Raw genomic sequence first — 27,703 nt, forward strand, 5'->3', positions numbered from 1 at the left:
CCTTCACTATTTGAGTCTGTGTGTGAGTAAACAACTTTGTGTACACACCAGATCTCCACCCACTTCAACCCTGTACGACTCCTTCAGTTAAAGAATAATTATTTCACAAACGATCACAATTGTTCAGCATTGTTTAATAAGCAACTCTGATATTGTAATTTGTCATTCTGTTTAATAATGCCTCTATGGATCTGTAATTGCACATACCCCTGAACAAATTCAGTATTGAGTATTCATCTACAGTATACGATACAGATATGGAAATGTGTGTAACAAAAACACATATATACTGTAGTAACATCCATACAATGCTAAACACGTCTGGTAAAATACTGTACCAGATACAAGAGAACAGCAACTTTCATTGATTGTACAATTTTCAGGTAGAAAATAATGTTTCTGTATTGCAAACCTTTAGTGGTGATTTGAATGGAAAACCTTAAATGTGACCATTGAGGCAACAACAATGAAAATGAAAATAGAAAATGGCACTCAAATTTGGCACAAGATACCAAAAATACATCTGAACTATAAATGCAGCTGACAAAAACCAACTCACAATGATTTAACTGTGTTTAGTGACAATGTGCGGTCTACGCATGTGCTTCAGGTGATATTCTAGTATGAGGATGTGAGGATAACTGTCTTTTCACCACTACAGGTAGTGAGCTAGATGACAGGCAGGAAGCTTTTAAAACTGTTGCAATATATTATCTCCATAAACCTGAGAATCTATAAAGTGTACAATTATATTTTCTAAACATTTCGTCCTCCAGAAGAAGAAAAAATAAATAAAATCCCTTGTAATGCAGAACACTGTGACTTTAAGATACAAAAGTACATCCTCTAATTGTGCTGGAAACATCATTAGACAAAAAAAGCCATTCCAAATACCATATTAAAGTGTGAACAGGTAGTACTCAAAACAAAACAGTGGCCATGCACATTCCCACAGAGAAGCACGAGACTGAGTGTGAAAATTATTGTTCTGTACAAAGATAATACATGAAGGCTCTTGGCCCCACGAGGCGAGTCGATGACAATCTGAATCAGTGATATGAAAAAAAAAAAAGGCGACCATGCTTTTTTTTTTTTGTCCTCCGTGCTTCTTTGTGTGCTTTTCAGGAAACACCTCACAGCTCTCAACTCAGGTAGTAGGTAGTCGAAAGGTAAAGGAACCAGAGCGAGTTCAGCTCAAGTACGAACTACAAAAACAGCACCGTTTTTCCGTAACAACTGTGTTGCTGTGTTCTTCCAAGCGAGCGTGGCAAAGTGCTCGCCATGGCCACCACCGGGGAGCTCAGTGCTTTACTTATTGCGCTGTTGTCTGGCAGATGGAGAGGGTGACAGCGCATTGAAGCAGGGAGTCAAAATAAACCTGCTAACAGAAGTCTTTCTATTCTTATCGTTACTGAGGTTCAAAACGTGGACATGGATAAATCCTGGGCGACATTAGTGATTACTGAAACTTTGAAGTCAAATATACTGGTATCCTCTGATATGACAAGGTAAATTTTCTATTTTAAAAGAGACAAAATAGATGATGTCTAACTTTTCTCAGAATGTAGTTTCTTCAAGCAGATGCTGTTTGTTTTGTGCACTGAAAACCATCCTCTCTACATTTACCCATTTTTAGATAACTAGGTTTTCTTCCCAAGCATACATATTTATAACACCCACAAACAAACCATATACACTTAGAGCTGGTATATTTCTTTTGGTGCCTTTTTTTTTTGATTATATATCTCCAACCTATACATTTATCTATCAGAATGACCCTGTGGTTTGCTTCCAAAAGGCCTTTTTTCTATAAAAAAGACATAAGAAAAACTTTCAAATCCATCACCGACAAACTGCAAAAATTTTAAAAAAGGCATTAACTGATTAGAAATCATTGAAATTCACATCTTTCAAAAAAAAAAAAAAAATCATGTATCATAAAATGTCTGACTACATACGTGGATAGAAATAAACAGGAAATCATCACCAAGGAGTCAAAAAGCACCAACATTTTGTAAAGGGGGGACACACAGTATAAACTGACCTTTTGTGTTGTTGTGTAACATTGGGGAGGGGGTGGGGAGGGGGTGGGGGGGCAGTAAAATTGGCCAAAACAGTTTCCTGCTACAGAGACACAAGATGTTTCTTATAAACTGCTACCTCTGGTCTTGGCTGTCACGTCCATGTGTGTTCACAGTAGTCATAGGCACATGTTAGCATCTAGTGTGTGTGCGCGTGTGTGTACAGTATGTGTGTGCGTGTGTGCCATCAATTTGAGCCGAGCTCACAGCAGGAAGCTCCATTTGCTCTTCAACTGTGCGTCATTTTCTTTTCCATCTCCTCCCATCACTGTGTGACCTGGAGGGGATTTCTCCATCTCCACTCTCTTCTTCCTTCCCCCCTCTGTTCCCTCCACATCACAGACAGCACAGTGCACAGTGACCCCCACTCCTCCCTCCTGTCCTCCTTGGGTTTTTGCGGCAACACCACACTCCAGCAAACTCGCATGTAACCTCTCCTCTGCCACGCCCTTCCCTCCTCTCCCTCCTCTCCCCCCGCGCCCCCCTCATCAGGGGTTCTGCAGCAGCCCCTCCCACTGGATGGGCTGGGAGAACACCTCTCTCTCCAGCCACATCTCGTAGCTGTAGTGGAAGTCCTCGGGCAGGTCCACGCGCTGACCCAGCACGCTCTGCAGGCAGTTGTCCACCGGCGTGAAGTCTCCGTTCTTGTTCTTGTCGTAGCGGCGGCTGTTGAACTTCTCGATGCTCTCGCGTAGGGCGCATTCCTCCGCCTGGAAGTCCCACGGCCGAGCATCAATATCTGGGATGAGAGAGAAGCATTTAGTCAACCTAAAGCACATTTTCAATGTTAAATGAAAAACATCAAATTTTTCTCAGGAACACCTTCCATCCTATCATTTCCTTCTCATCCCCTCCCTCTCTTTTGCCTCTACACATCGATTCTAACACTCATGGTGACAGATCGCTTGCTCTCCCGCAAGGGACCGTGACCCTGAAAAGTCCGCCGTTCTCTGTTGCTATGGCAACGCAATCCTGCTTGCCAGCGGCTGCTGGAGGATCGTATTTCATGGCATGCACAGACCAGACACAAACATACAATATCCACTAAAACGGACACATGAGCACCAATGTAAACATCAACCATTAATTATCCAATCAGCAGGTATTAACCTGAAATGTTCACACGGCTCTGAGTGGACGTCTGTGTTGTATTAATCAGCTGTGTGTGAAGGTGGAGGGCGACTGCTGGGACTAATTATCACCATGACCATTTCATCTCTGAACACCCAAGAGGATAAATGGAGTCACGGCTCCAGAATATGTTCTGCATATTATTCCTACATGTACTGAGAGACGGAACATTACAATATTTATATACCACATAAGTCACACGTTTACTCACCACACTAGTGATGGCAGAGAATAATAATAAATGTAGCCTATATTAAGAAACCAATTTTCAATTTCTTTTTTTAAATTGTTAGAATAATAAAATAAAAAAAATATTTTGCTTTTGTTTGATTATCCTACTCTAATTGTTTGTATAATTTTTTTCTTGCTTATCCTATCAATTTTTACCCTGTTCTCTTCATCTTTCTGTGATTTTATTCGTCCTCATTCGAGCTGTGAACTCTATATTACTGAATATATCTCTGAAAAGTCTGTTGAATCAAAATTTTGGAGAAAAAAAAGACTGAACATAATTTATAATAAGCCGTGGACATCCTAACCGTATCTGACTCATTACTGGATGTGAATCATCATCTCTAAAGTGTCAGAACAGTTCTTTATCATCTCAGTTTCATCCGTTTCAACAATCAGCTCTTTACCATTTCCATAGGCCCAGTCGTCGTTGAGCCTGTGGCGTACTTTCTGGTAGATGGCCGACATGGTCTTCATGTTGCTCTTCCTCCACTGGCGGCCGAGGTACTTAGTCTGGATCTTAAGCAGCTTGAGAACGTAGAGCTGCATCATGGCCTGTTTCACCTTCAGAGCTCTCTTCAGGATGGGGGCAGACTTGAACACCACCAGCATCTGGGGAGGAATTGGGAATGAAAGAGGGGATGTCTGAGCAAGTTAGAGACAAAATGTACATCCATAGCTGGAACATTTATTCTGCAATATTCCTTAGTGTCCTCTTCACTCTGACCTTGGTTTATCTTGGTAAAAAAAGAAAAGAAAAACCTATTAGTCATTAGCTTTTGTGCCACCTCAGAATAGTGGCCAGAATCGTGGCCTGCTGGGTTTTTCCAGTTTGTAATTAGATGCTGATGTGAAACACAGAAGGAAGATTTTTTTTTTTTAATTCATTTATTTATTTATTTAAAAGGGACAATACACATTAATGAACATTCGTACGTGTGCACAAATGTTAGCAGTTTAGCAATTAGCAATTTGCTAATTTGCATCCGTAGTCCCTTGGCAGGTAACACACAAACAAACAGAAATGCACAAGAATTATACAGTGGTTCACAATCTGGTCATGTGTCCTGTTTACCAAGGGATTCAAAAATATTTTAAAGCGATAGTTCAACATTTTGGCAAATTGGCCCATTGCCATAATCCCGTCTGGTAACGTTCCGTTATTATCTCATAGCGTGGTGAATGTGCAGGTTACAACTTGTCCACCAGAGCATTTTGGAGTTGTTGGATTGTGTATTTGATGAGTTTGATGAGGGGAAACCAAGAAATCCCATTAGCACAGACAATTAAAGGTAACAAACCTGCTCCTAAAACTATAGGGATTATGCCAATGGGCCAATTTGCAAAAATGTTGAACTATCCCTTTAAGGCTGATTGGTTGATTCAACCGCACAGAACACTGCATATTGGATTCTACCGATGTGCGATTGACATATAAAAGTGTATCAGTGATCAACAAGCAGGTGAAAAAACCTCACCCCAGTGCTACGAGGCTTTGCAGTGATTCAGGATTACTCACCATGGTCCTAGAGTGTTTCCACTTGGTCAGCTTGTTCAGGATTCTCAGCAGGTTGATGCAAGAGAACAGGTTCCTCCAGCAGAATTGGTTGCTGTCTCCTGCTTCCTGAAAACACGCACACATGAAGTGAGATTTTAACGATATTTGGACGACTGCAGCACCGGCAGTACGGATCAGACAGGTGTTTTGACTCACCAGGCTCTCAGCTGTGAGCTCAGGCATCTCATGGACGACACAGTGTGGAAAGTCCAGCACACAGATACTGCAATGGAAACACACAGTATCCGTAACACTTCTTGAATTTACCCATTTCCTTTATTTCTTTGGCAAATAATCTTGCAGTGCAAAAGCTGTGATGTGGAGAAAACAGTTTGTAATAGTTTACTGTCGAATTTCTACAGTCCAGTCTCTGGGTCTGTCCAGTTTTACAACCTGTGAATGAGCCAAATACACCTATCACCTGCAGAGAAGGTCTCCTGTCAGCTTTATTCTTTCACACCTGAGTTTCCTGTGACTACACTGCTGCTGTGAGGCCATCTGTGCCTCCTCTCGAAAGTCACACCCACAATACAAGGTTGCCTGTTTTTTAATGTTGGAAACAAGTTTTTTCTTTGAGAGTTCTTAAATTGCTTCCGTTTGATATATGCTACTGATCTATACACAGTTTTGCTCTAGTCTCAGTTGTGTCAAACTAAGTCTGTCTTTTTTTTTTTTTTTTTTTGTAATCACCTAAAGAAGTGTTGCTTTGAGTCCAAGAGAAAAGGATCCTACCTGTTTTTGGCACTGATGTAGGACATGATGTTCTGGTTGAAGAACTTGAGGATGAGTGGGATACAGTTGGCAAACACCAGGTGCTGGGAGACAATCTCAAACTGCAGGAATAGAGGAGGCGGCGGTGTGAAAGAGTTAGAGTTTGACAGCCTGGAAAAGAACTACTAATAATGTAACTTTTCATTTCAATGATCACGAGTCTGAATTTATAATTTGGGTGTTATAAAAAGATGGCTATTTATTCCCGAGTCACTGTGGTATATTGATGTGTTGAAGCTCTTTTTAGATCTTGTAGGAGACACAATAAAGGACTGACAGATGATGATGTCAAAGGGACAAACACGAGGATGGAAAATCCATACCTCTAAAAATAAGAGAAAAAAATAATCCTGCAGCCAATAATCCTGTATCATTGATGAGTTTCCTTTGTGGGGAAAAAGGTCAAGAACCAGAGGATTTTCATTCTCATGTGACGGGGATATAAATCCTTCACCTCATCCAAGGAGATTAAAAACCAGGAGCAATTCTGCTGCTGAAACTCTCATGAGCTCATATTTCAGTATATTATTGACTGTGGTTGTTTAAAATGCGCTATATTAAGATGTATTCTCTGCACACAACAATTCCCAACAAACTCATCTGTGCCTAAAATCAGCTATCACAATACAATGTGTTGTGTATGAAATGCTAAAAGACTGACTTCCCACTACAGCTGCATTCTGCTACTGCGTCTAACTGTTATTTCTTATTATGACAGCAGAGGGCGCCACCACTGCAACTGTGAAGAGCAGCCACTTACACCAGTGTGGAGGAATGTGTCTTATACTGTATCCTCAGCCCAGTGAAGCACACACAAGTACAACTGATAGTAGAAATAAAACAAGATATTGAGCATTTGAAATGAGGCCAAAAAAAAAAGAGCAGATTTGAGACCACATGCTCCCCACTTCCTGTGTTCACTGGGATGAACACGACTCCAACTGTGAGTCTGTAAGGCCGATGCAGGTTGTGAGGTGTGAGGAGGAGGAGGAGGGATGGGGGTCCAAAGGTGGGGGGAGGAGGAGGAGAGGAGGATGAAAGGAGGAAAGTAATGGCACGCTTGACCGGATAATCAGGTGGAGGATAGTGGGGGAGGTGCAGGGATATTGTGTGCTGGGGGGGAGGAAAGATGGATGCAGAGGAGAAAAATGAAACAGGAGAGAAAGGTGGTGATGTGAGGTGAGGTAGGAGGGGAGACTGAAGGTGTGTTTTGTCCGTGTATGTGTGTGTGTGTGTGTGTGTGTGTGTGTGTGTGTGTGTGTGTGTGTGTGTGTGTGTGTGTGTGTGTGTGTGTGTGTGTGTGTGTGTGTGTGTGTGTGTGTGTGTGTGTGTAACCTGATAGATATGGTTGAGTTTGAAGTGCTTGAGCAGCAGCAGCAGAAGAGCAGAGATGGCCTTGACGATGATCTCCTTGTGACGGTTCACGTCGATACCCAGCTTCATGCTCTGAAGGACTGTGATACTGAAGGACACACACACACACACACACACACACACAGTAATTGATCAGCCCAGGATAAAAAAAAACGCTTTGTGAACATTTGTAGTGTCAGAGTAAAGATGCACTTAGAAGATGGCAGTGACACCGGCAGCATACTAATATACAGTACAGTACGAGGCTCAGCAGCTTAAATAGATGCTGCAATCTTTCCACAGAACTCACGGCATCTCCTCAGGCAGCACGTCAGCCAGGATGTTGATAGAGTCCGTTTTGGCTTTGGAGGTGGGAGCTGCAGCCAGCAGCAGCTTCAGGAGGGCAATCTGACACAGGAAAAACAAAACAATGCAACAGTACTCCTAGACACAGTTTGAAATGTATGCATCAACACAAAATATAACCTCTCAACTGCTTCCCACACATTGGATATTTGCAGTACAGTAATGTTAGATAAATATGCAGTCCAACAATATGTATAAACGTTTTTCCAACACTTATTTCCAACTTAATTTCACTAAACTTTAATCAGAGTTAAGATTCTGCAGGTTTACACAGTTTTGCTGGATTAAAAAAACACATTTTCGAGCAGACAAGTCATATTGTAGTGTGTCTCCATGGTCAAATGTAAGGAAGCATGATGAAGAAATGCCATATGTTGTTCTGGTTGGTGACCATATCCAATAAAGAGCAGAAGTCCTATGTAGTATTATGAGCTACTCACCACATACTGGGAAAGGTTAGGTAGCATGCCCAGGTACAGCATCTCTGTTGGTGTCTCCTCCACATCCTCCTCACCCTACACAACATAACACAACAAAAGTCACATTTCAGAAACAAACAAAATACTACTTACTTTGTGTGGTTTTGAAAGGTTGTAATTAGCTCACTGGAGGAAAATCTACATTTTTTTTATTAGAGATAAAAACTGACCAGAGTCATTGGACATTGTTGCAGCTCCTCCTCCTTCTTGATCTGGACCTCAGCAATAGACACATATTTGTGCTGGGGAGGAAAAAACAACACAAAATATTGATAACAAATGTGTTAATTAGCATTGCTGACTGACAACTAGAGGGATATCCCACTGTGTAACTTCTCTGTCTGCTTAAACGGATCGTATGGATTTTTAAGTGGGATGCCAGTGTCAGAGCATTCAGCAGTGAAGGAGTATTGATCAGGAGACCATAACAAGCCAACGCACACAAGAACTAGAATTACAGCCCTGCGGTCATAGGCCTCCACCAACCAGGCAAGTTGCAGGAAAATTATGGTCACAATCTCAACTTCCTGAGTTACAGTAGTGAATAACAGCCAGAGGTATTTGGCTGAATATTATAATCTCACAGTGAATTTGACCTTTGACCATTTGAATATGAAATATCACCACATTTTAATATCTTATTAGACATTTATGTTAAGTTGTGTCATAAATAGCATATTAATTTGTATTTTATGCCTGAAAACATGTTTTTTCTTTGCCCTTTAACCACAAAAATCTTAGGAGTTCATCTTGAGTCTAAATCATTTTTAAACCATATTTTGAGAAACATTCATTAAAAAAACCAAAATATATAAAAACAAGAATGATAAGGACATTTGTAAATGTGGATCTGTGTCATTCTTAAAGTCAAAAATATAACGGAATAAGACGCAATATTAGAAGTGTCCTCACCTGTTTAAGAGTCTTGACACTCTCGTGAATAGGTCTGGGCAGACCCACCAGGGTCTCTGTGTCACTACAAAACAATGAACAGTTACATCAGACTGAGAAGACACATTTTAAAGAATATTTTCATGGACTTGTTTTCTCGGCTGAGATACCCACTTTCCCAGAGTGAAGCCGATGAACTTGTTTCTGCTGGTTTCTAGGAAGTGCTCGATGTCTTTCTCCCTGTGAATACAGAGACGGGTTGCAGTCAGATTTTAGATTTGTCTAAGACTGTGTGCATCCAAATAGGCAACTAATCATCCGTTTTTCCAGCAAGCACTAGTGTGCACACGCCCACGCCAACACACACATCAGCTTCTCAAATCTCATCAGTCACACAGTGTGCATGAAGGTTCAGAACCTCCCACTGCTCCTGTGCTGCAGCACTGTGAACCAAAGACACGGAAACAAACACACTTAACGATAAGGTTTGCTCAAGGAGAAACAGGGTATAGGTTTGCTGATACCGACTGCATTATAAATGCAGCGCTATAAAGTGTTTGTGTCCTCTCTCAGCTGCATTATTCATGTCCCCAAAGCAGCAGCAGCACCCTGGAGAGGCGCACAGGCTACTGTCTGGAAAACACAGATGGAGAGCATATTGCTGGGTGATTATAAAAAAGAAAACTGAGAGATTTTTTTTTTAATATCTAGTTTTCACTTTTAGCTCAAATGGTGGCAGAGAATCAGGGTGGGAAACTGACACCAGCTGTTAGCCAAATGGTGTTAATCCTGCCGGTGGGTGGGAAGTTTTCTCTACTTTTGTGGTCAATATGGCAGGTGGCCAAACATCATTAAAAGGTTTTATTCTGTGGAATAAAAGCTAAATGCGGTTAAAACATTAAAAAGTCAGCTGGGGATCATTTTTAGTTGTCACAGTAATAAATACCTGCATTACTTTTCATAGGAAAATCTCATATAAGCCGTTTCTAATGCCATTTTATGTGCTGCAACACTTCCTTTGTAACTTTCAGGCCTGTGTATAGATATAATCAGTGTGTTTATTCTGAAGTAAGAAATAAAAACTTTACAGCACCTTTACAATCATTGGGAACAAGTCTGATCTCATAAGCCAAAAGGCTTGCAGCTAAAAGCTAAATAAAGAAACAAAAACTGAGCCATTTACCTGACTTTAGGGGCCCAGGGGAGACCCTTCGGGAAGTTGACTCTCTCTGTTGGAGGTCTCAGGGGAGGTGGTGGTGGCGGGGGCTGGATGATGACATCACGGTCCAGTGGGTCCACCTCGCCCTCGATGCCGCTGTCCGTGTCCTCGGGATCCTCCTCTTCATCTCGGGCGTCGTCGTTCTTGAAGGGGTCCCGCTCATTGTACGTGTCCAGGCTGTCCTGTTTGACCAGGGGCTGGGAGAGAGAGAGAGGACAGGTAGCTGAGTAAATAAAACCATCCTAGTCTTTCATTTAAATGTTCCTGAATACCAGCAAAATTGTAAATCTGTCTAATGACTTGAAATCCACCACAAACAATTCTTCCAACAGCATACAGTATTTAACCTTTAATTCTTCACCAAGTTTATCCATGCTGTTCGCTTGTTTGCACATTGTTCAAACCTACATTCAGACTGCAGGTAGACTCTGAGTGTCTCAGACACCCTCCTTTAGGTCGGTAACGCTGGTGCTTTTTCAATAACAATGCAAAGAGAAAAGAAAAACTATTTCCTACAGCACCTTCAATTTAGACATGTACCATTCCTGTGGATATACAGTGTCAAACTTGTGTGTCATCAACAATAATGCGCAACCCAGGTGAATTTCCTGCAGACAAAGCATTACATGGAGTGGCTGACAGGGCTATTCCTGAAATATCACATATTGATCAGAATGGAAACATATCGTGTACAACCTAAGAAATAATGAAAGCAGTAATGTCGGCAGTGTTAAATGAATCCCAAAGTACTGACACTACATTAAAAAGGGAATATTGGTCTCATCTTCAAAGCAATGATTTGAGATTTGGGGAAATGTATTTTTTTCTCAAATTAAAAGAGAGCAAGACGAGAAGACAGGATTGATATTCATGTAATACCAGTTGGTTAAAGCTCTTGCATACCTACAGAGGTGTTTTAATTACCTTCCAGTCAAGAGCAAGTTTAGGCGTGTTGCTGAACTTTATGTTATGATAAAAGTCATGCAAGGTAAACTAACAGAGAAATGGTGGACATGCCAATCAAGTGTGGACTGTACACAACCTCACACTCATAAAACAAGGTTTAATTAAACAGCATGAGTGAAAAAACCTGTTTAGCTGTTTGCTTTGGGTGTGCAAGATGAAACAGCAGAGAAACCGGTTTGCTGCTTATTAGACTAGCATAAAAACGGGAAACGTGAGATTCAGATGGCTTGACTGTTCACAAAATACACACACCAGCAGGTTGTCTCAGGTAATATGTTATACTTTCACATTCTGTAAGGCACATTTCAACTTTTCAACTTTTGGACCCAGGCACCCAGCAACACTATTTTCCCTGCTTTGTTCTTAGGTTGCACTAAGCTAACTGTCTCTTTGCTATAGTTTTAGATTTAATGTAGCCTAATCATCTTGCGAATATAGATAGCCTCTTCACTCTGCTTTCAGTCTTTACACTAAACTAAGCAAAGTTAAAGCTAAATTAAATTAAAAATGAGCTATGATAAAGATAAGCTATGAACAGCTGAACTAAGCTTAGATAAGCTAAACTATAAACTTAGCTAAATTACACTACTAAGATAAGATGAGGTAGTAGAGACATGATAAATCTAATCTAACTCAGATATCTAAGTGGGAACATGTGTTTTCAGTTCAATGTCATGTTGAAAGCCACCGAATTACCAAACTCCAGAGAGGGCAGCTAAAGTCATTGGCCTACAGTGGGACAAAAAGTCAACTTTCCACAGCAACTGCAAGCAACATTTCCGATTCAACTTACCACGCATTTGCATTTCAAAAGATACAGGCAGAGAAAAATGCAAGCAAGGCCCAATAATACAAAGAGTTTATATTTAGCTCCTTTCTGCAAACAATCCCATTTCAGATCAAGTGCGAAACACACATACACACATACAGTATCTCAGTTCAAACAAATTCTCTAATGAATGACTGTGGCAACAGTGCAAGCATCAGGCATGAGTCAGCGTTCTGGACATTAGTTGAGCTAGTGCAGTTGATGTATGGTGCGTCAGTGGTAGTGCTAATGCTGGACTACGTGAAGAGTAGAGTGAGTGTATGGTGAAGTGGCGGGAGAGAGGGAGGGAGGGAGAGAGGGGGAGAAACTGTGTCGTGAGCCATTCTCTATGGAGAAGCCATTCTCTGCTATGTGGGACGTAAAGCTAGTGTTTTTCTACCAGGGTTAGGGGGCAACTTGCTTTCAATGACATCCATTTAAGAGAGAGGTCAAGTGAAACCCAAATACGCCAACGCAAACAAAACTATGTTCAGAGTGATCTCACTTCACCTCCTCAATGAATGCATTTCCATGACATTGACCCCTAGTCCAGAGTCTACAGTGCAAGGTGAATTTTTGAGGCCAAACCCCGTAGCAATGTGATGAAACTACCAGGGAGATGCTACTACTGTTGATGTCTGACGTGACTGTCTTTATGGGATAGTGGATAGTGACCGCTCCAGCAATGACAACAGCCAGCCAGTCAGCCCTGTCTCTCAAACCCCACACCCCCGAACTGAGCAGGCCACAGTGGAGGAGGAGGAGGAAGAGAGAGGAGGAGGAGGAAGAAGTAGGAGTATGAAGAAGAGGTGAGATGGAGTTTGTGGTGTTAGTTGATGGTGGAGGAGGAGAAAGAGGAGAAAATGGTGACGTAAGCACAGAAAAGATGGAAAGTGAAAGGAGAGGCGAGAGCAGGAGCAGCAAGGGAAGAGAAATGATGGATGTAAGGAGGGTAAAAGTAACAAAAAAAAGTGTAAAAGCAAGATAAGTCACAGTAAATGAAAGAAATAGGAGGAGTGGATTAAGTGGAACTGAAGGAAAGAGCAAGGCTGCACCAAAACCACTCAAGACCATTTAACTTGTTTCTCTTCCCTTTCTTTTAAGATCCAGAATTAAATCAACATTTGAAAAGGGTTGAATATAGTCCATGTTAAATAGTTCTGGTGCATCCCAAAATGTATGGATGAGGTTGAATGATGGGGGAAGGAAGATGATGAGAGGGAAAAGAAAAGAGAAAGAAAGAAAGGAAGAAAGAAGGGCAGGGGGCAGGAAAAAGAAGTGTGGGAGAGGAGTGCAAAAAAAGTCCAGCGCAATGCAGAGAGAAAATGCAGAAGGAAAAGAGGGAATTTGTGGGTAAAGACCTGCTTCTTGGTAAAGGGACTGTCTCCTTCCAAGCTATCAACAAAGGCACTCTGTGGGGACACAAGGAAGAGGGGCAATGAGAAACCACAGGGCAATTAGAGAGCGACAGAGAGAGAGCCTGTCTTATCAAAGCTCTACATTAAAAAACAAAAGAAAACAAAAAAAAAACAAGGGGGCTGCTGGGATTCCCAAGGCTGTCACAGCACCAAGATCATCTGTTGTCACTCACTGACCTACAACAGGGAACTGATGATGTTGGCACTAAAGTTAGAGCATGAGTCACAGAGGGAAATACATCGATCTACTTTACTAGAAACACATGAAGCTGTTCATTGATAAGAAGGCAGATCATGGAGGAATAAGTCTGAGTTAGCTTTTATAAGGCCGTTAGTTATACAGCTCAGTTACACAGTAGGGTTATAGATACCATACATACATTCACCTTCTGTGTTACGGAGATATTTAAACAGCTGGCACAACACTGGGACTATGTGAGAAACTGCATTGGTTGGTGTGTGTGTGTGTGTGTGTGTGTGTGTGTGTGTGTGTGTGTGTGTGTGTGTGTGTGTGTGTGTGTGTGTGTGTGTGTGTGTGTGTGTGTGTGTGTGTGTGTGTGCGTGTATGTGTGTGTGTGTGTGTGTGTGTGTTTTGGCTACAGGAACACAGTCAAAACATTAAGGCCTTCGAAGAGAACCTACTTTATGAAGGTGATCGAAGAGGAAATAAAAGATTGGTGATTTTATCAATGTCACACGACTGGTGCACTCTAAACGTGTTTGTGTGTGGGTAATGGGGAGGGGGGGGGGGGGCAGTACCCTGCGGCTGCGGCGGCCTCTCTTTTGCTGCTGCTGCTGTTCGATGAGCTCCATGGCGGAGGCTGGAGGCGAGGCTGCTCTCATGGCCCGGACCACCTTGATGCTGTCCTCCGGTAGTGGAGGAAGGTTGAAACGCTCTCTGCCCCGCACCTTCATCTCCTGGAGCTCCTCGAAACCCCCCAAAGTGAACTGGAAGGAGACACGACAATGGACAGATTAATGCAGAATGAAACGAAGAGGGTGGGGAATGTACAGTAATACAATGGAAGTAGCATGACACACCCCTGATTACAAATTTAAAATGCCTGTGGCTTATAACGATTTTAACCAATGTAATCTTCACATTGAAAAAAAATAGTTTCTAAATGTCTGGAAGGACAAAATATATCAGGATTTCACAAGAGAAAGTGGCTAATTATTTTTGTGCAGAGGAAATCTCATTTATCTAGCCCCCACCACCATCCCTGACAAAGTCTGATAAATCCTTACTAATAAGAATTTACAATATAAAAAAACATAATGACACAGCTAGAAAAGACACACAGCTGCAGATGCGCAAAAACTGACTGGGGCTGCAGGTCGTTGATCTACTTACCAGTATTGTCTTCCAGAGCAGCAGTAGTACTTTCTTCATGGGGAAGTGTGGGGCATTCATGCTGCAGAACTTGGTCACCATGGTGAAGAGGAGAAGGGCGAAGGGCTCTCCGTTGTACAGAGGTGCACCTGAGGGGTCAATGGTCAAAGCCAGTGTTTTTTTGGATTGGGTATGTAACTGTGAAGATATCACAATTAATATATACTATAATGTAATTTGAACACACTATACAACACACACCTAACTCAGTCTTGAAGGCCTCTCTTGCTGCGATCCACTCGGGTCGATCGTCCTCTGTTTGAACTCTAATGGTCTCCACCATTAAATACATGATGCTCAGTAACACTCTGTAAGAAACATGAACACAGCTCAGCTTGAATGTGTTTATGTTTGTATTTGTGTGTGTGTGGGTGTGAGGCATTTAACTGGTGTCCAAACAATGATAATGGGCCTAAAAGGTTTCCATGTACAGTACAAGAAACAGTAGTACAATGGAGGAGATGGTGAGTAACAATAAATGATAAGTGCTTGGTTTATGCAGTCCACTCATGTTTATTAAAATGGGAGGAGATGATTCATGGGCTCTGCCAGATAATGTCAGATAATGCACCATCCATTCATAATTACCTGATGTTAAGTCAGGTTGTGTTTTGTGCATTAAATGCTTTATTCACTCGACAAAGCTCAATTTTGTAGCTGCAATTAGGTGTAAATGTACTCCGCTAGCCTGTAATTATGTGCAAGTGTTCATCTGGGGAATGCACTGACGGTTTGTGTGTATGTGAAAGTATGAGCATGTGTATGTGTGTGTGCGTGTGTGTAGAAAGGAGCATTTGGCCTAGTTTGTTCAAAAATCAATTCTGTTAAATGAAAGTAGAGAATGAAAATGAATGTGGGGGGATGAGAGACTAAGACTATAATTAAATTTGATTCCCACTAAGGTGTGTGCGTGTGTGTGTGACCAGATGATAGAAAGGTAAGCATGACAAATATCTAAATGAATTGAAGAATTGTAAAGGAAGCCGGCAAGGAGGGAGACATAAAACTGAGGAGGGGGAAAATATAGTGCACAGACTAATATATTTTTTTTTATATATCACCTATTGGCTTCTTTCTGATTTGAATAGGTGGACTAGATTGTGAGTAATATTCCTCACCTGAGCTCTGTGCTGTCTGCAAGAGAGATGGCAGGTTTCCTCACTGCACTGCTGCACGCCTGGCTGTTACTGCACACACAAGTAAATAATTATATTATTTTAGCAGTTTATTATTTAAAATGACGAGCCAGTCTGCACAGTCACGCATTCAAATACAGAACAGGTGAGAATAAATAACCACATAATAATATAATAATAATGACAAAAAGATAGAGATGAGGTTTCACACAGATTTTCAATACGATGCCTTTTTCTATGTTTGTTGTATACCAAGTAATGACCTGCAAAGCACCATGTGTTTGTGTTTGCCTGATTGGCTTGCTTGCGCTGCTTGGCTGTGCTGCCTGGTGATAGGACAGACTGTGCCATGATGCCTCAGAGCAGCTTATGTAACAACAAAGACGCGCTGGATCCCAACTGGGACTGGAACCAGCAGCAACAAAGCCGACTTGAAGGAGGCGCTGCCGCCCCGCGTCCTGAACGCACGGTTTGAAGCGTGGATCACAGACAGTGTGTTTCCTGTATTCCTGTATTTCAGTCACTCTCTGTGTATTTTTAATCCCAGCACCTTCCTCTCCTCCTCTCGTTTGACTGAGCCCTGTTTGTAGTAGGAAGGAGATGGAGGATTTTGGGGAGGAAACTGTGGGGGGACGTGCTGAGGGAGTTGGGCTTCAGAAATTGGAGGATTCTGAGAGATGTTTGATCTCGTAACAAGGAAAACATCAACATCACTTCTTTTCCTTTAGGGCTTGAACCTGTGGCATGAAACCTGCCTAGAGCGCCAGATAGGAAGGAAGACATTTCTTTATCTGACATTTTTAATAGAACATCTACCCTTTATCACAGCCCTCACCCTTCCCTTTATTGCTGCAGACCTTCACCCAAGGAGGAAACAAACTGGAAACTGATACTGTATGAGGAGCTGTGTTGCACCTCTGAGGCCCTGTCTACCTCTCAAGCTTGCTTTTCCATGTGCCCCTTTCTTTTACCTGCTAATATAAACAGTACCACTCAAAACTAATGTTAAAGTAACACTGAAGCATTGATTATTTCATTAAAGCCACATTAGTCTTGATTTACTGCAAGTCATTATTATTACTACTGATGTCTGCTGAAGTAACGTTTGTAATGATGCCAGCGGGTAGCCTACTACTCACTCTATCTCCATGGTGAGCAGCTCCAGCAGCGCCGTGAAGATGCCCATGTCATAAAGCAGAAAGACGTTGTGCCTGGACCAGTGGAGCACATCCACCTCTGTGTCGCACTCATCAAACACTCCTGAGGAAGGGCGACAGCAAAATGGTACACAAAGGGAATGTTTTTAAAAGTGCGATATATTTCATATTTCCAGGTTATTGGGTAATACACATAATACACTATGTGTTGTTCTTTGCACTCATGCAATAGTTAATGTAGTTTTACATGAACGCCACTTGCTGTCTGTTATAATAATAATAATATTACAATATAATATAATTCGCGGCTCAATACAGTTCCTATATTATATTATAATATAGGAACTGTATTGAGCCGCGAATGTATGGTAAAGTAAAAAGTTGTTACCGACAGACAGCTGAGAATTAACTGCTACAGTTGCATGGTGCAGGACGTTTTTCATGAAAGACACTGGAGTAGCTGCAATGTGCCAGGTCTACATACCCTGAGCCAGGTAGAGGATGGCTCTGGCCACCTTCAGCCTCTTGTCCCTGTCCGTCACCTCCAGCGCGTCCAGCAGCCTCATCACATACGCCCTCTGCTCCTCCACCGTGAGCTCGATCCACCTCCTGCCTCGAGCTTCAGGGAGGACACAACAGCAGTGTTCAAGGTTAGCTGCAGAGGCACTTTCTCTGTATCTTTGCCTCGGATAATAACCCAGTTGAAGCTCAGTATCTATGCTGTGCTTTATTGCAATTTTTCTTCTTTTTTGGTAGGCCTATTTTGTGTTTATCAAAAATGGGAATTAAGAGGGGCGGTGCGTGGCGCAGTGGTTAAGGCGGCCGCCCCATGTAGAGGCTACAGTCCTCAACGCAGGCGTCCCCGGTTCGAATCCCGTGTCGGGCAGACATTTCCTGCCATGTCATTCCCCCTCTCTCTGCCTCCCCCTTTCCTGTCTATCTAACTGTGCTATCAAATAAAGGCAAAAAAAGCCAAAAAATATACTTAAAAAAAAAAAAAAGGAAATTAAGAGATGGAGGTTGACCTGTCCTTTAAAAAGACAACTTTTTGGGGTGCTCTGGTGAGTGAGTGGCAGCAGCACATCATTTCCCAATCCCCCCCACTTTTTCTCCCCATTTCCTATCTATCAATAAAGGTAAAATATTCAAAAAGACACCAGTTGGAAAACATATTGCTGTAATTTCTTGTGAACCAATAGCACAACATGACTACTAGCCATGGCTACTACTAAACTTCTTAGCTACTGCAGCAGAGGCACAAGTTTAGAAGAAGAATAAAGTTGAGTAGCTAATTGACGTAATATTATCCGCTCTACAAAAAAAGAACACACACAAGCTAACTTCACATTGTTATTCAACTTAGATTGATGTGCTTTCTCGGGCTGTATCATATTGTATTTGCACTCAATTATGTTCTCGCTCTAAAGCACCTTGTGATTCTTATCTGGGAGAGGTGTTATATGAATAAAATGTACCTTACTATTTACTTTATTTGTTAGCTTAATTTGGCTATCACTAGTCAAGCCCAAACTTGTCAACCTCATTATGTGTTAGCAACTGAATTACTCGTTAGCTTGAACCACCATACTGCTACACTTTCTGCATTATCACACTGAATCAACCGTACATGTTGATGATGCATCATGCTCATTTTAGCATACTGAATCATTAGCCACTAGGAGCTGTTCACACTCTTTAGCTTATGTCTCATCATTTACACTTGTTAGCTTAGTGTAGAATATTATGATACTCATTTTCTTTTATATCAGCCACTTTGGGCTCTATTACCATGTGGTATTAATAAAGCATTTAAGCCACAGTGTATTATGTAGTCTACAGTAGGCTAATGCAAAATGTAATTAGCACTGGTGACTGCAAATTGTTTTAGTCAAACTGTTATCTCGACCCAGACCCTCACAGTCATCATGTTGTAGTAGCCTATGTGTGTAAATATAGAGGCTGACGACTGCTTTGATCTGTGTGTCATTAGCTTTTAACATCATGTTCAGGCCCACTGCATCAGCTCTAGAAATAGCTGAAAGCTAAGGAGTGCACATAGAGCAGTAATTACCAGAGCCAGTGGCATCATAAGGAGAGAAGAGAGCTTATGCACACAAAAAAGGAAGATTATTACCACTATCAAAAATGTAGACTTCTGTGAAGTCAATGTCAAACCACTACAAAAAGCATTGAATTTGAAATGCAGGCTTCTCTGGCGAGGATTCAAGCCCCGTGTAAGTCCTCTATTCTTAGACTCTTCATTTGATTAAGTGGACAGTAATAGGCATTAGCAGTGCAACATCATCATCATGATCAGTGAGGAGCCCTGATCTTTTAATATACTCTGACTGCACCGTCTACTCAAGTCAGGAAGCAAAAGTACTTTCTAATTTCAGCACCGTCCCCAAAACTATATTTTTCTTCCCACAATCAGAATTAGACATGTTGTGGTAATCATTCATGTGAGTGACTCGATTTATGGGCACTAATGAGCAAACTGTCAGTGGCTGTAATATATACATACACACGCACACACACATAAAAAGTCAAAGAGTCAAACCCTTTGACAACTAACACACAGTGCTCACTGAACACACAAAGACACACTAATGAAAAGCCTCTGATTCACGGACGGCAGCTCTGTGCTCTATCTCTGTAAAACAGCAGCCAGAGAAGCTCTCATCTAATCCAGCTATTCATTACCACTCAGCTTGGAGAGGAGGTGTCAGATAAAGGAGGACGGCGCTCATCTCGCTCTTTTTCAACTCCAAATGGCAAGGTACTCTTTTGTCTATGATGTGCGCTGTTTTTGTGGCTCTTTGCCTATTCACAGTATGTGTTGCTCCACACAGTTTTTTTTTCAAAATGAGTGGCCCTTGATTCTCAGAAAACTGACTTTTTTTGGAACTATGTGCACCAAACAAGGGAGAATGGCAGTAAATGATAATGCTACTCTATTTCTGTATGGTGAGTATTGGTTATACTAACAAGAAAAAAACATTTATATTCATGAGAACATGCTGATTTCTGCACAAGATATATTACTTTAGCATATCAAGTAAAGAAACCCTGTATTCAGGCCTCATCTCATCAGACTGACAATAATGCCAAGGTCCACGTTGGGAAAAGCCGCTTTGTTCCTGGTAACCAATAATTAATCACATAGTCAGTCCCATCTGTATCTGCAGGGATATTCATTCTTTGAAGAGCTTAAAAGAGCAGAGCTTTGATGTACCCGGTCACACTGTCACCTCACACCAATCAGCTTTTAAAAAAAAAAACCACAACGACACACTGGAGAGCAATTTTGGCTTGTGTTGTACCTTTGACGTGAGAAAACTGATCTGAACACACGGCATTTACAGCTTTTTAGTGGGAAGTGGAGAAACGCACAGAGGACTGGAAGAGAGAAATGGTCTCATGACGAAGAAATTGTTGAAATCTAAGCTGAGGTTGACTCCAGTCAGCCTGTAATTTTGTTATTTCTCCTGTAATTCCCTTCAATACACATGCTATCTTGTGTGCAGCACGTTGGGAGAGCAGTTAACCTTCAACATTTCACTTAAAAGAACACTGTTATCAAGCAGTAAACTGGATCCATTAGAGGCGTTCAGAGCTACACAAAAGCACTCAGTCTTGTTGTGTCAGTCCACGTTGGCGGAGGAGTTGTCAAGGTCTCGGTGATAAACAACAGCAACAACACAGCAGCAGCAGTTTACTGGCTGTTGGCAGAGTGTGACCATTTGTAACCCCATACTGTGTTTACTTTCAATCCCTGAGAGGCAGTGGCAGAGAAGGGAGGGAAACACCTGCTATCATACAGGTAATCTAAACACAGGAAGAAGTGTCACACACAAACACACACTCACACTCACTCTCACTACCATGGCTCCTGAAGTCCTCCTCAAAGTAGTCTCTGTTCAGGGCAAACTCCGGCTCCTCTGTGTAGCTGTAGAGCTCTGGGGAGAACGAAACACAAGATTATAGCTGGTTGAGTAATCGACAAGATGATTGACAGGAAATTAATGAGCAACACTCTTGGTAATGGCTTGATTGTTTTAATTTTCTGGTTTGCAGCCTCTCCATTATGAGGACTTGCTGCTCTTTTTTTTATATTTTGACTCTTTATGGATGAAGCGATTGTCTAACAAGTATAACAGTCGGACAATTTGTCACGTTGTCAAACATCCCCTCCTGTTCTCAGAGCAGACATCATCCCTCTGCCCCCGAGGAGCTGTCGCTACAAGACTGCTGCCATTCTCTGCCCGCTCATGTGTGTATGTGTGTGTGTTTTTGCCAGTGTGACTAACACTCTTGGCAAATGAGCTGCCGCTTGCCATAAACCAAGAGGACAATCATTTTGACTTTAAATCACTGCTGTTATTCACTTTTTTTTTTCTTTCCATGCACAACTGCTGGATATGGAGTTGGTGCTGGACAGAACATGAATCTAAATTATACACTTCAAATAAACTAAAGCACAATCAGAAACTCTCTCTATTTATGCATCTTTTGGCTGCAAATCACACACGAGGCGTTACCAGATACACAGATGCTGGAGCAGCTCCTCAGGTCTGAATGTATAATCACAGTGTTTATGATTACTCATAATAACATTAGTCACGCAATATGTACTATGTCTGAAAAACATGACAAGGCGAGAACATTTCGTTCTGTGTGTCAGCTTATTGTCCTTTTTTTGTTTTGAATGAAAAACACTGTAACATAAAACGACAGGGCAAAAGCTGAGGAATGTGAGACTGCATTAATTTTCCCAATCGGCAGCAGCACATTAAAATCTGTAGCCCAGGTAAAAACCAGAGGTATTACACAAGTCTGTTGGTGAAATCTTATCTTATCTCACATTGCAACCATTCATAATTGTAGCTGAAAGTCAGGCTCAGTTTGAATAATGAAAAATAAATGGATCAAAGCTTCTAGTGAAGCAGCTGCATGAATGATGATTCATGGGAAAAAAATATTTCTAAATGTTTTCGGTGAGTATTGTTACCTGAGAGCTCAGCTGTGAGTGTGTCTGTGTCTCCATACTCAAACTCCAGGTTGGGAGACTCCATGGAGCTCTGCGAACAAGAACAACAACACACATCAACACACAGTGTAGTCTGACCCTGAACTCGATGAAACAGAAACACATACTCAAACATACAACGCACTACTCCCAGTTCCATCTACTACTCTGTTCTCCATTCGCGGTCTGCTCCACACGTCGCCCACGCACTCTCCAGCTTCGTTCACAGGTTTGCCTCATCATGTGTTTTTTCACGTTATGATTGGCTGCTGGACTTTTTTTTTCCCTCTCACATCCTCTTATCCAGAGCGGCTCACAGTTACAGGTGCTCTCTCTGGGCACACACGGCCACAGTGCTGCTTTAATCAGTGTGATTAAACGGCTACCAGAGGTTCTCCATAACAAAGTAGTCCATCAGGCTGCACATAAAGAAGCAATAAACTGTAATAATGCAGAGGTGAGGAAAGAGGGGGCAGCAGGGGCCAACATGACCCCTGGTCCACAGCAGCTTAGCGAGGGTCTCTCTGAGCTCTGACTGTAACCTCACCCTGTGATTAGCACGTGCCCATGAGACAGACAAACTGCACACATTCAGATCCCTGTGACCACGCTCACTGCTGCATGCTGTTGCACAAGTGTACATTTAGCTTTTTCAAGCCACTTCAGTCCAGACAAAGGAAAATAATCACAGATTTTTTTTATTTCAATGATATGAAACTAAGATGGTGAATATTGTTAAAGTCCCCCTAAGGAGGCATTTTAAAATTTGTAAAAATAATGCTCTGCTATGACTATTTTTTGATTAAAATTGCTTTCCCACAAAAAAGTTGTTTGAAAAAACTCTCAAAGAAGCTAAAAACACGTCTACTATTTCCCCCTCATTAAAAAAATCCAGGTTCTATGAATATTCATGAGTATGCAAATGCTTCATGACTTGCGCCCGCCTACCGCTACCGGGTTGCTCGGTAACGGCGGTGTGCGAGAGCAGGGGAGACGTCAAAACATGAAATTCGCACTGAGATTTGAACCCTGGTCTCCCGTATTCAAGGCAGCAACAATACCTCTGGGCCACATCAACCAATATTACTTTTGAACATCTAGCTGTATTAGTAGATGTGAAGTGTCACCATCACAGTGAACAACAAATGAGATGCAAAAAAAAATCAACGGGATTGGTTGCTATGGATTCTGACGTATTAAACCTGACTGGGTGCTGAAAACCTGAATCCAACTTTTTCAGACTCTGGCTTTGAAACTGCATTTTCAAATCTAAAATGCTCAGTTATGCATAGCAACTTCGCTGCTGAAATGTCTTGTAGCAGAACCCAAACACTACATTGACATGTTAATAATTTAAAAAAATACATTTTTGGTTTAGGGGGTCTTTAACATTATACCTGCAAAATGTCAGTATAGCCCTGTGATTGTGAGGTTGTAGGTTAGCATGTAGATAAGCGCAAAGTACAGCTGTGCCTGTAACTTGTTCCTCTATCTTGGTGAGGACATCATTAACATTTCTTCACCACACCCTTATACTAAACCATGACTGAAATCCCACTTACTATAACCCAGTCTAATCCTAAAACTAAACCCTCAAATTGTCAGAAAATGACGACCAATCAAAATCTCCTCACTCTGTTAAAAAAAAAAGCTCTTTTGGTCACATACACACAAGTGAAACAAACACTTCACTCACATATAGGGAATAGAAAGTGCACATACAGTAATGATCACAACTCACTTAAGGCACAACGAAAAAGCATGTAGACGTACAGGCAGCACAGGCCGTCACATCAAGGCCTTCTAGTGTATGTTTAAAAGTTTTAGAGTTGTAAATAAAGGGTTCATGGAGGGTGATGCCTCCGTATGATCACTGACTGGGACAAATAGTTGTCTAAAAGCCTGGTGACTAGAACATTTTTATCTCCTTATCTTTTGGGTGGGGGATGTGAAATGATTAAATTTCCCTACAGGGATGATTAAAGATTCATATTATGTTAATGAGAATTAAGGAACACCACCGGCAGCACTGACAGACTCTGAGCTCTGAGTGTTAGATGTGTTTAACCCTGTGAAGCCTGCCCCGAGGGCCGGACCACAGACTGTAAATAAGGATGTGCTCTGAGTCAGCTATATCCTGGTTAAATAACTGTCATGTAACTGTCTCCTATAAATACCTGCTGCAAACATCCAGTGAAATACACAGACCGGCAGCTGGCGGTTTGTTTATGACACCGAGCCCCGGTGATGTGATTTGATGTCATCGCTCGCTGCACTTTTAAACCAGGAAATGAAAAACACTTGGGAGCACAGATGAGTCAACAAAATTACCCACAAGTCTGAGGCTGAGCGCAGGTACAGGAAGCCTGTGGGTTTGTGAGCAGGTGCTGCATCACTTTCTTAGCAGGTGATCCCAGTTCTGACTGACTGGCTACAACTCTCTACATCTCCAGAGTCCTCTTCAGCCTGCTACATTACAGCCTAATGTCACTAATTCATTCAATAACACATAACGCTCAATATTGATCTAGATGTAAGTGACCAATTAGGATATATTAATTTCTTTGACAATAATCTTAAAGATGAATCACTGGAAATTAAAATTTTGTAGCTGCTTTTCAAACTATACAAGTATATTATTTATTTGTACATATTTTTCTGTGTCTCTTAAAACTAATTCACTTCACTATAAAATGCAAAATCTATTTTTTAAACTGTGAAATCAATGCCGACTAAAGCTGCTACTGTAATTTAACACAAACTTCTACAACAGGGAAGCGTTTATGGTGTTCACTGTGCTGTTTGCTTTCCCTCACATATACAGTAGCTATTACAGAGTCGTAGGGTGATATCATCACCGCTGCGGGCAGGCAACACCAACACTCATCCACCGCTGCCACAGCACAACCCCTCCATTCATCCTGCTGTCTGATGGTTCAAGCCGATTAACTCATATAATATTTATCATTGCTCACCAGTGTGTTGAATATTTCAATTATTAATTTAGTGCACAAAATGTTGGACGATTGTGAAAACTCCCAACAATTTCCCCTGACCCAAGGTAACCCTTGTCTGACACTGCTCTTCACTAATACTCCCTCCTTTTTCATTCTCATTCTCATTTATAGCAGCTACAGTATATGGACTCACTTTTTACAATCTCAGGGTGCCCTCAGTACACCTCTGCATTATGGGACGCGGAGGATTTAGTCTTGTTGGTGCTAGGTACTAGAGACTAAAATGTACAATATCTAAGTCTAATCCTACTATTAAAAGGGCCATCTCCTCTTTAACTTTTATTCTAAAGAGAAAAAGAAGAGAAATCCTAGTTTGAGAAAGAAACTAATGATTATTCTCATTAAATTAACCCTAGTTTTTCATCAACCATTCACAACCATTGGCAAACCATTCATCTGTAACTCAGGATCTCTCATTCTACAAACTGAAACCAACTGATTTTGGGGCTTTTTACTCAGAAAACAATTGATTAACTTTACTTTTCTTTACTTTACTTTATTTTAAGGCAGTTAATTCCCCATCATTTGACTCAGTGCATCAATCAATCAATTGTTTCAGCACTAATAACAAAGTCCTCACATCTGAGAAAGTGAAACCAGGCAACTTTTGACAGTTTTTCCTCATTGATGACTCTGCTTTGATTATCTAAATTGCCATCTATTAAAGTCGTCTCATCCTTCAGGGGTTTAATAAAGATCCCACTGTCACCTGGGGACACTGATGTGACCGCTCTTTCCACACCCAGCCGAGACCTATAATCCCCCGGAGCACCAACAGAGACAACGCTGCATCTCTCTCTCTCTCTAAATTGTCTTTTTTTTATCCATTCTTCCCCCTCCGCCTCCAGCTGATAACGAAAGCTGGGCCCTTTTGCTCCAAACTGGCACAGCGTCTGTGCTCGAACACTCTGCATGCACCACATCAGTGTGCAAACACTGGGCACAGCGTCAAGGCAGACCACCCCCCCACTCCTACCGACATATGCCACACAGACAGCAGATGACGGCTCTACCCAGCACCAAGCACGGACAGTTTACATCCATGAATGAATCAGATTTTGAGGTTAACTTCACCCAACAGACAGACCGACACTGGATCCCAGTCGTAGTAGTGCAGCGAGTCCAGGGAGCGTCAACATCAACACATGGCTTTGACGTTAAGTGCTTTTAACGTCTGTGTCATTCACCCAACACACCACCAACCAACCAACCAGCCAACCAACCCCCACCTCCCCCCACTTCCCAGAATGCAATGAGATGAATATGCTCTAGTTCCCTCAAAACCGTCCAATGTGCTCACACACAGAAGGTGGAGCAGTGTTTATGGGCTGGATTTTGGCCCTGTCTGACCTCACTGGGCTGAACAACCCAGGAGTGAACCCCCATCTTTGTGTTATTTTTTCATGAGGGTATAAATTATAGCTGCATGGTACTGAAACAGCCCCCATCAGACCGAATGTGAATCGTCCATATCTACAAAAGCAGAGTGGACTTATTTCAGAAGAACACTCTTAAAATCACATTAAATGTGTGAACTTGATCCATGGGAATATTTAAACCTTTGTGACTAGATTAAAAAGAATATTATCAGGTCAAATATACTATTGATTTATCTGTATGGATTGTTTTTGTTGGTGGATGAAAACAGTGAAAAGAAAAAAAGCCCAAAGTGACATTTTTGAATTGGTTTGTGTGACCATCTGCTTAAAGGCACATTATACTGTACATTGGTTTATTATGATATTAATTACCACAATTGCCAGTTATTTTTCTGTCAATGAACTGATCAATGAGCTGTAAGACAATTACTATCAAACACATTAGTCCAAAGCTAATAAGTCAACTAAATATTGATCTTGGTTCTTAAATGTGAGGATTTTCTGCTTTTCCTTGGATTCCAGTGATATGGATATTATAATAACCCAAGAGATACAACACGAGGGAATCAAAATCTATAATCAGTAGCTAGGCTGAATGAATGTGATATTGAGATACAGTAGGCTATTGGTGCTGGTGGTGCTGGTGCTAGTGGTGGTCTTGACAGCAGCAGTCACATTTCACCACCTGCATTCCCCACGTTGAGCACCAATGTAGGATTACAGCTGGGTTATTTATAGGAGCCGGTTGCCAAAATAACACCCGGGTGTCTGCCTGTCTGCATGCATGCACGCTGCCGAGCCAAGACAGCGACTCACCGCATGGAGAGAGGACATTCAGCTGGTCAGAAAGCTCCCCAGCAACAACAACACACACATTTACACTACACACACACACACTTAAAACACACACACATATGCAGGAGGGCGCACACGCACACCTTCCAGTGCGCTCCTACACACCATAAGCTGCCGTAGGCGACTGACTGTACACAAAACGCCTCTCACATTTACCTCCGACTCCTTCTGCTGATCCTTGAACACATCTTTCCCTTTCGGCCTCTGTCTGTCGCCGTTATCGTTAAGGTTATTAATGATAGGTACCTCCATGTCCTCCGCCTGCATCTTGCACGGTTCGGCGCGGGCTCACTTCTTCACCTCCTCCGCGGGTAGTGCATTACCGGGTCCGGTGGAGAGAGCTGAGAGACTGCACCGGCACCGCACCAGGAGGAGCAGCCACCGCACTCCGGAGCTTTTTATATATGTACACACACAGAAAGAGAGAGAGACACACACACGCACACACACAGGGAGAGAGAGAGA

General features: G+C 41.9%; 1 protein-coding gene across 6 annotated transcripts; it reads right to left on the reverse strand.

Annotated features, from left to right (window-relative positions):
* Window positions 1–175: 175 nt before the first annotated feature.
* strip2 (striatin interacting protein 2) lies at window positions 176–27,703 on the reverse strand. 6 transcript variants are annotated; one of them, XM_083999632.1, is made up of 22 exons: window positions 27,485–27,703; window positions 21,970–22,039; window positions 20,843–20,917; window positions 17,443–17,577; window positions 16,941–17,061; window positions 15,784–15,852; window positions 14,867–14,973; window positions 14,627–14,754; window positions 14,032–14,220; window positions 13,216–13,266; window positions 10,045–10,277; window positions 9,036–9,101; window positions 8,883–8,946; window positions 8,141–8,212; window positions 7,932–8,006; window positions 7,436–7,533; window positions 7,108–7,234; window positions 5,734–5,834; window positions 5,158–5,224; window positions 4,963–5,067; window positions 3,851–4,055; window positions 176–2,820 (listed from the first exon to the last, which is right to left on the reverse strand). In XM_083999632.1, the coding sequence occupies exons 1-22, from the start codon at window positions 27,503–27,505 to the stop codon at window positions 2,570–2,572; spliced, it is 2,430 nt and encodes an 809-aa protein (XP_083855758.1). In that variant the 5' UTR covers window positions 27,506–27,703; the 3' UTR covers window positions 176–2,569. The 6 variants fall into 6 exon arrangements, with proteins under 6 accessions (XP_083855758.1, XP_083855757.1, XP_083855754.1 ...); XM_083999631.1 differs by having other exon boundaries at window positions 20,834–20,917; XM_083999628.1 differs by having other exon boundaries at window positions 27,395–27,703.

This window comes from Trachurus trachurus (assembly GCF_905171665.1).
Source record: "Trachurus trachurus genome assembly, chromosome: 23".
Taxonomy (NCBI): domain Eukaryota; kingdom Metazoa; phylum Chordata; class Actinopteri; order Carangiformes; family Carangidae; genus Trachurus; species Trachurus trachurus.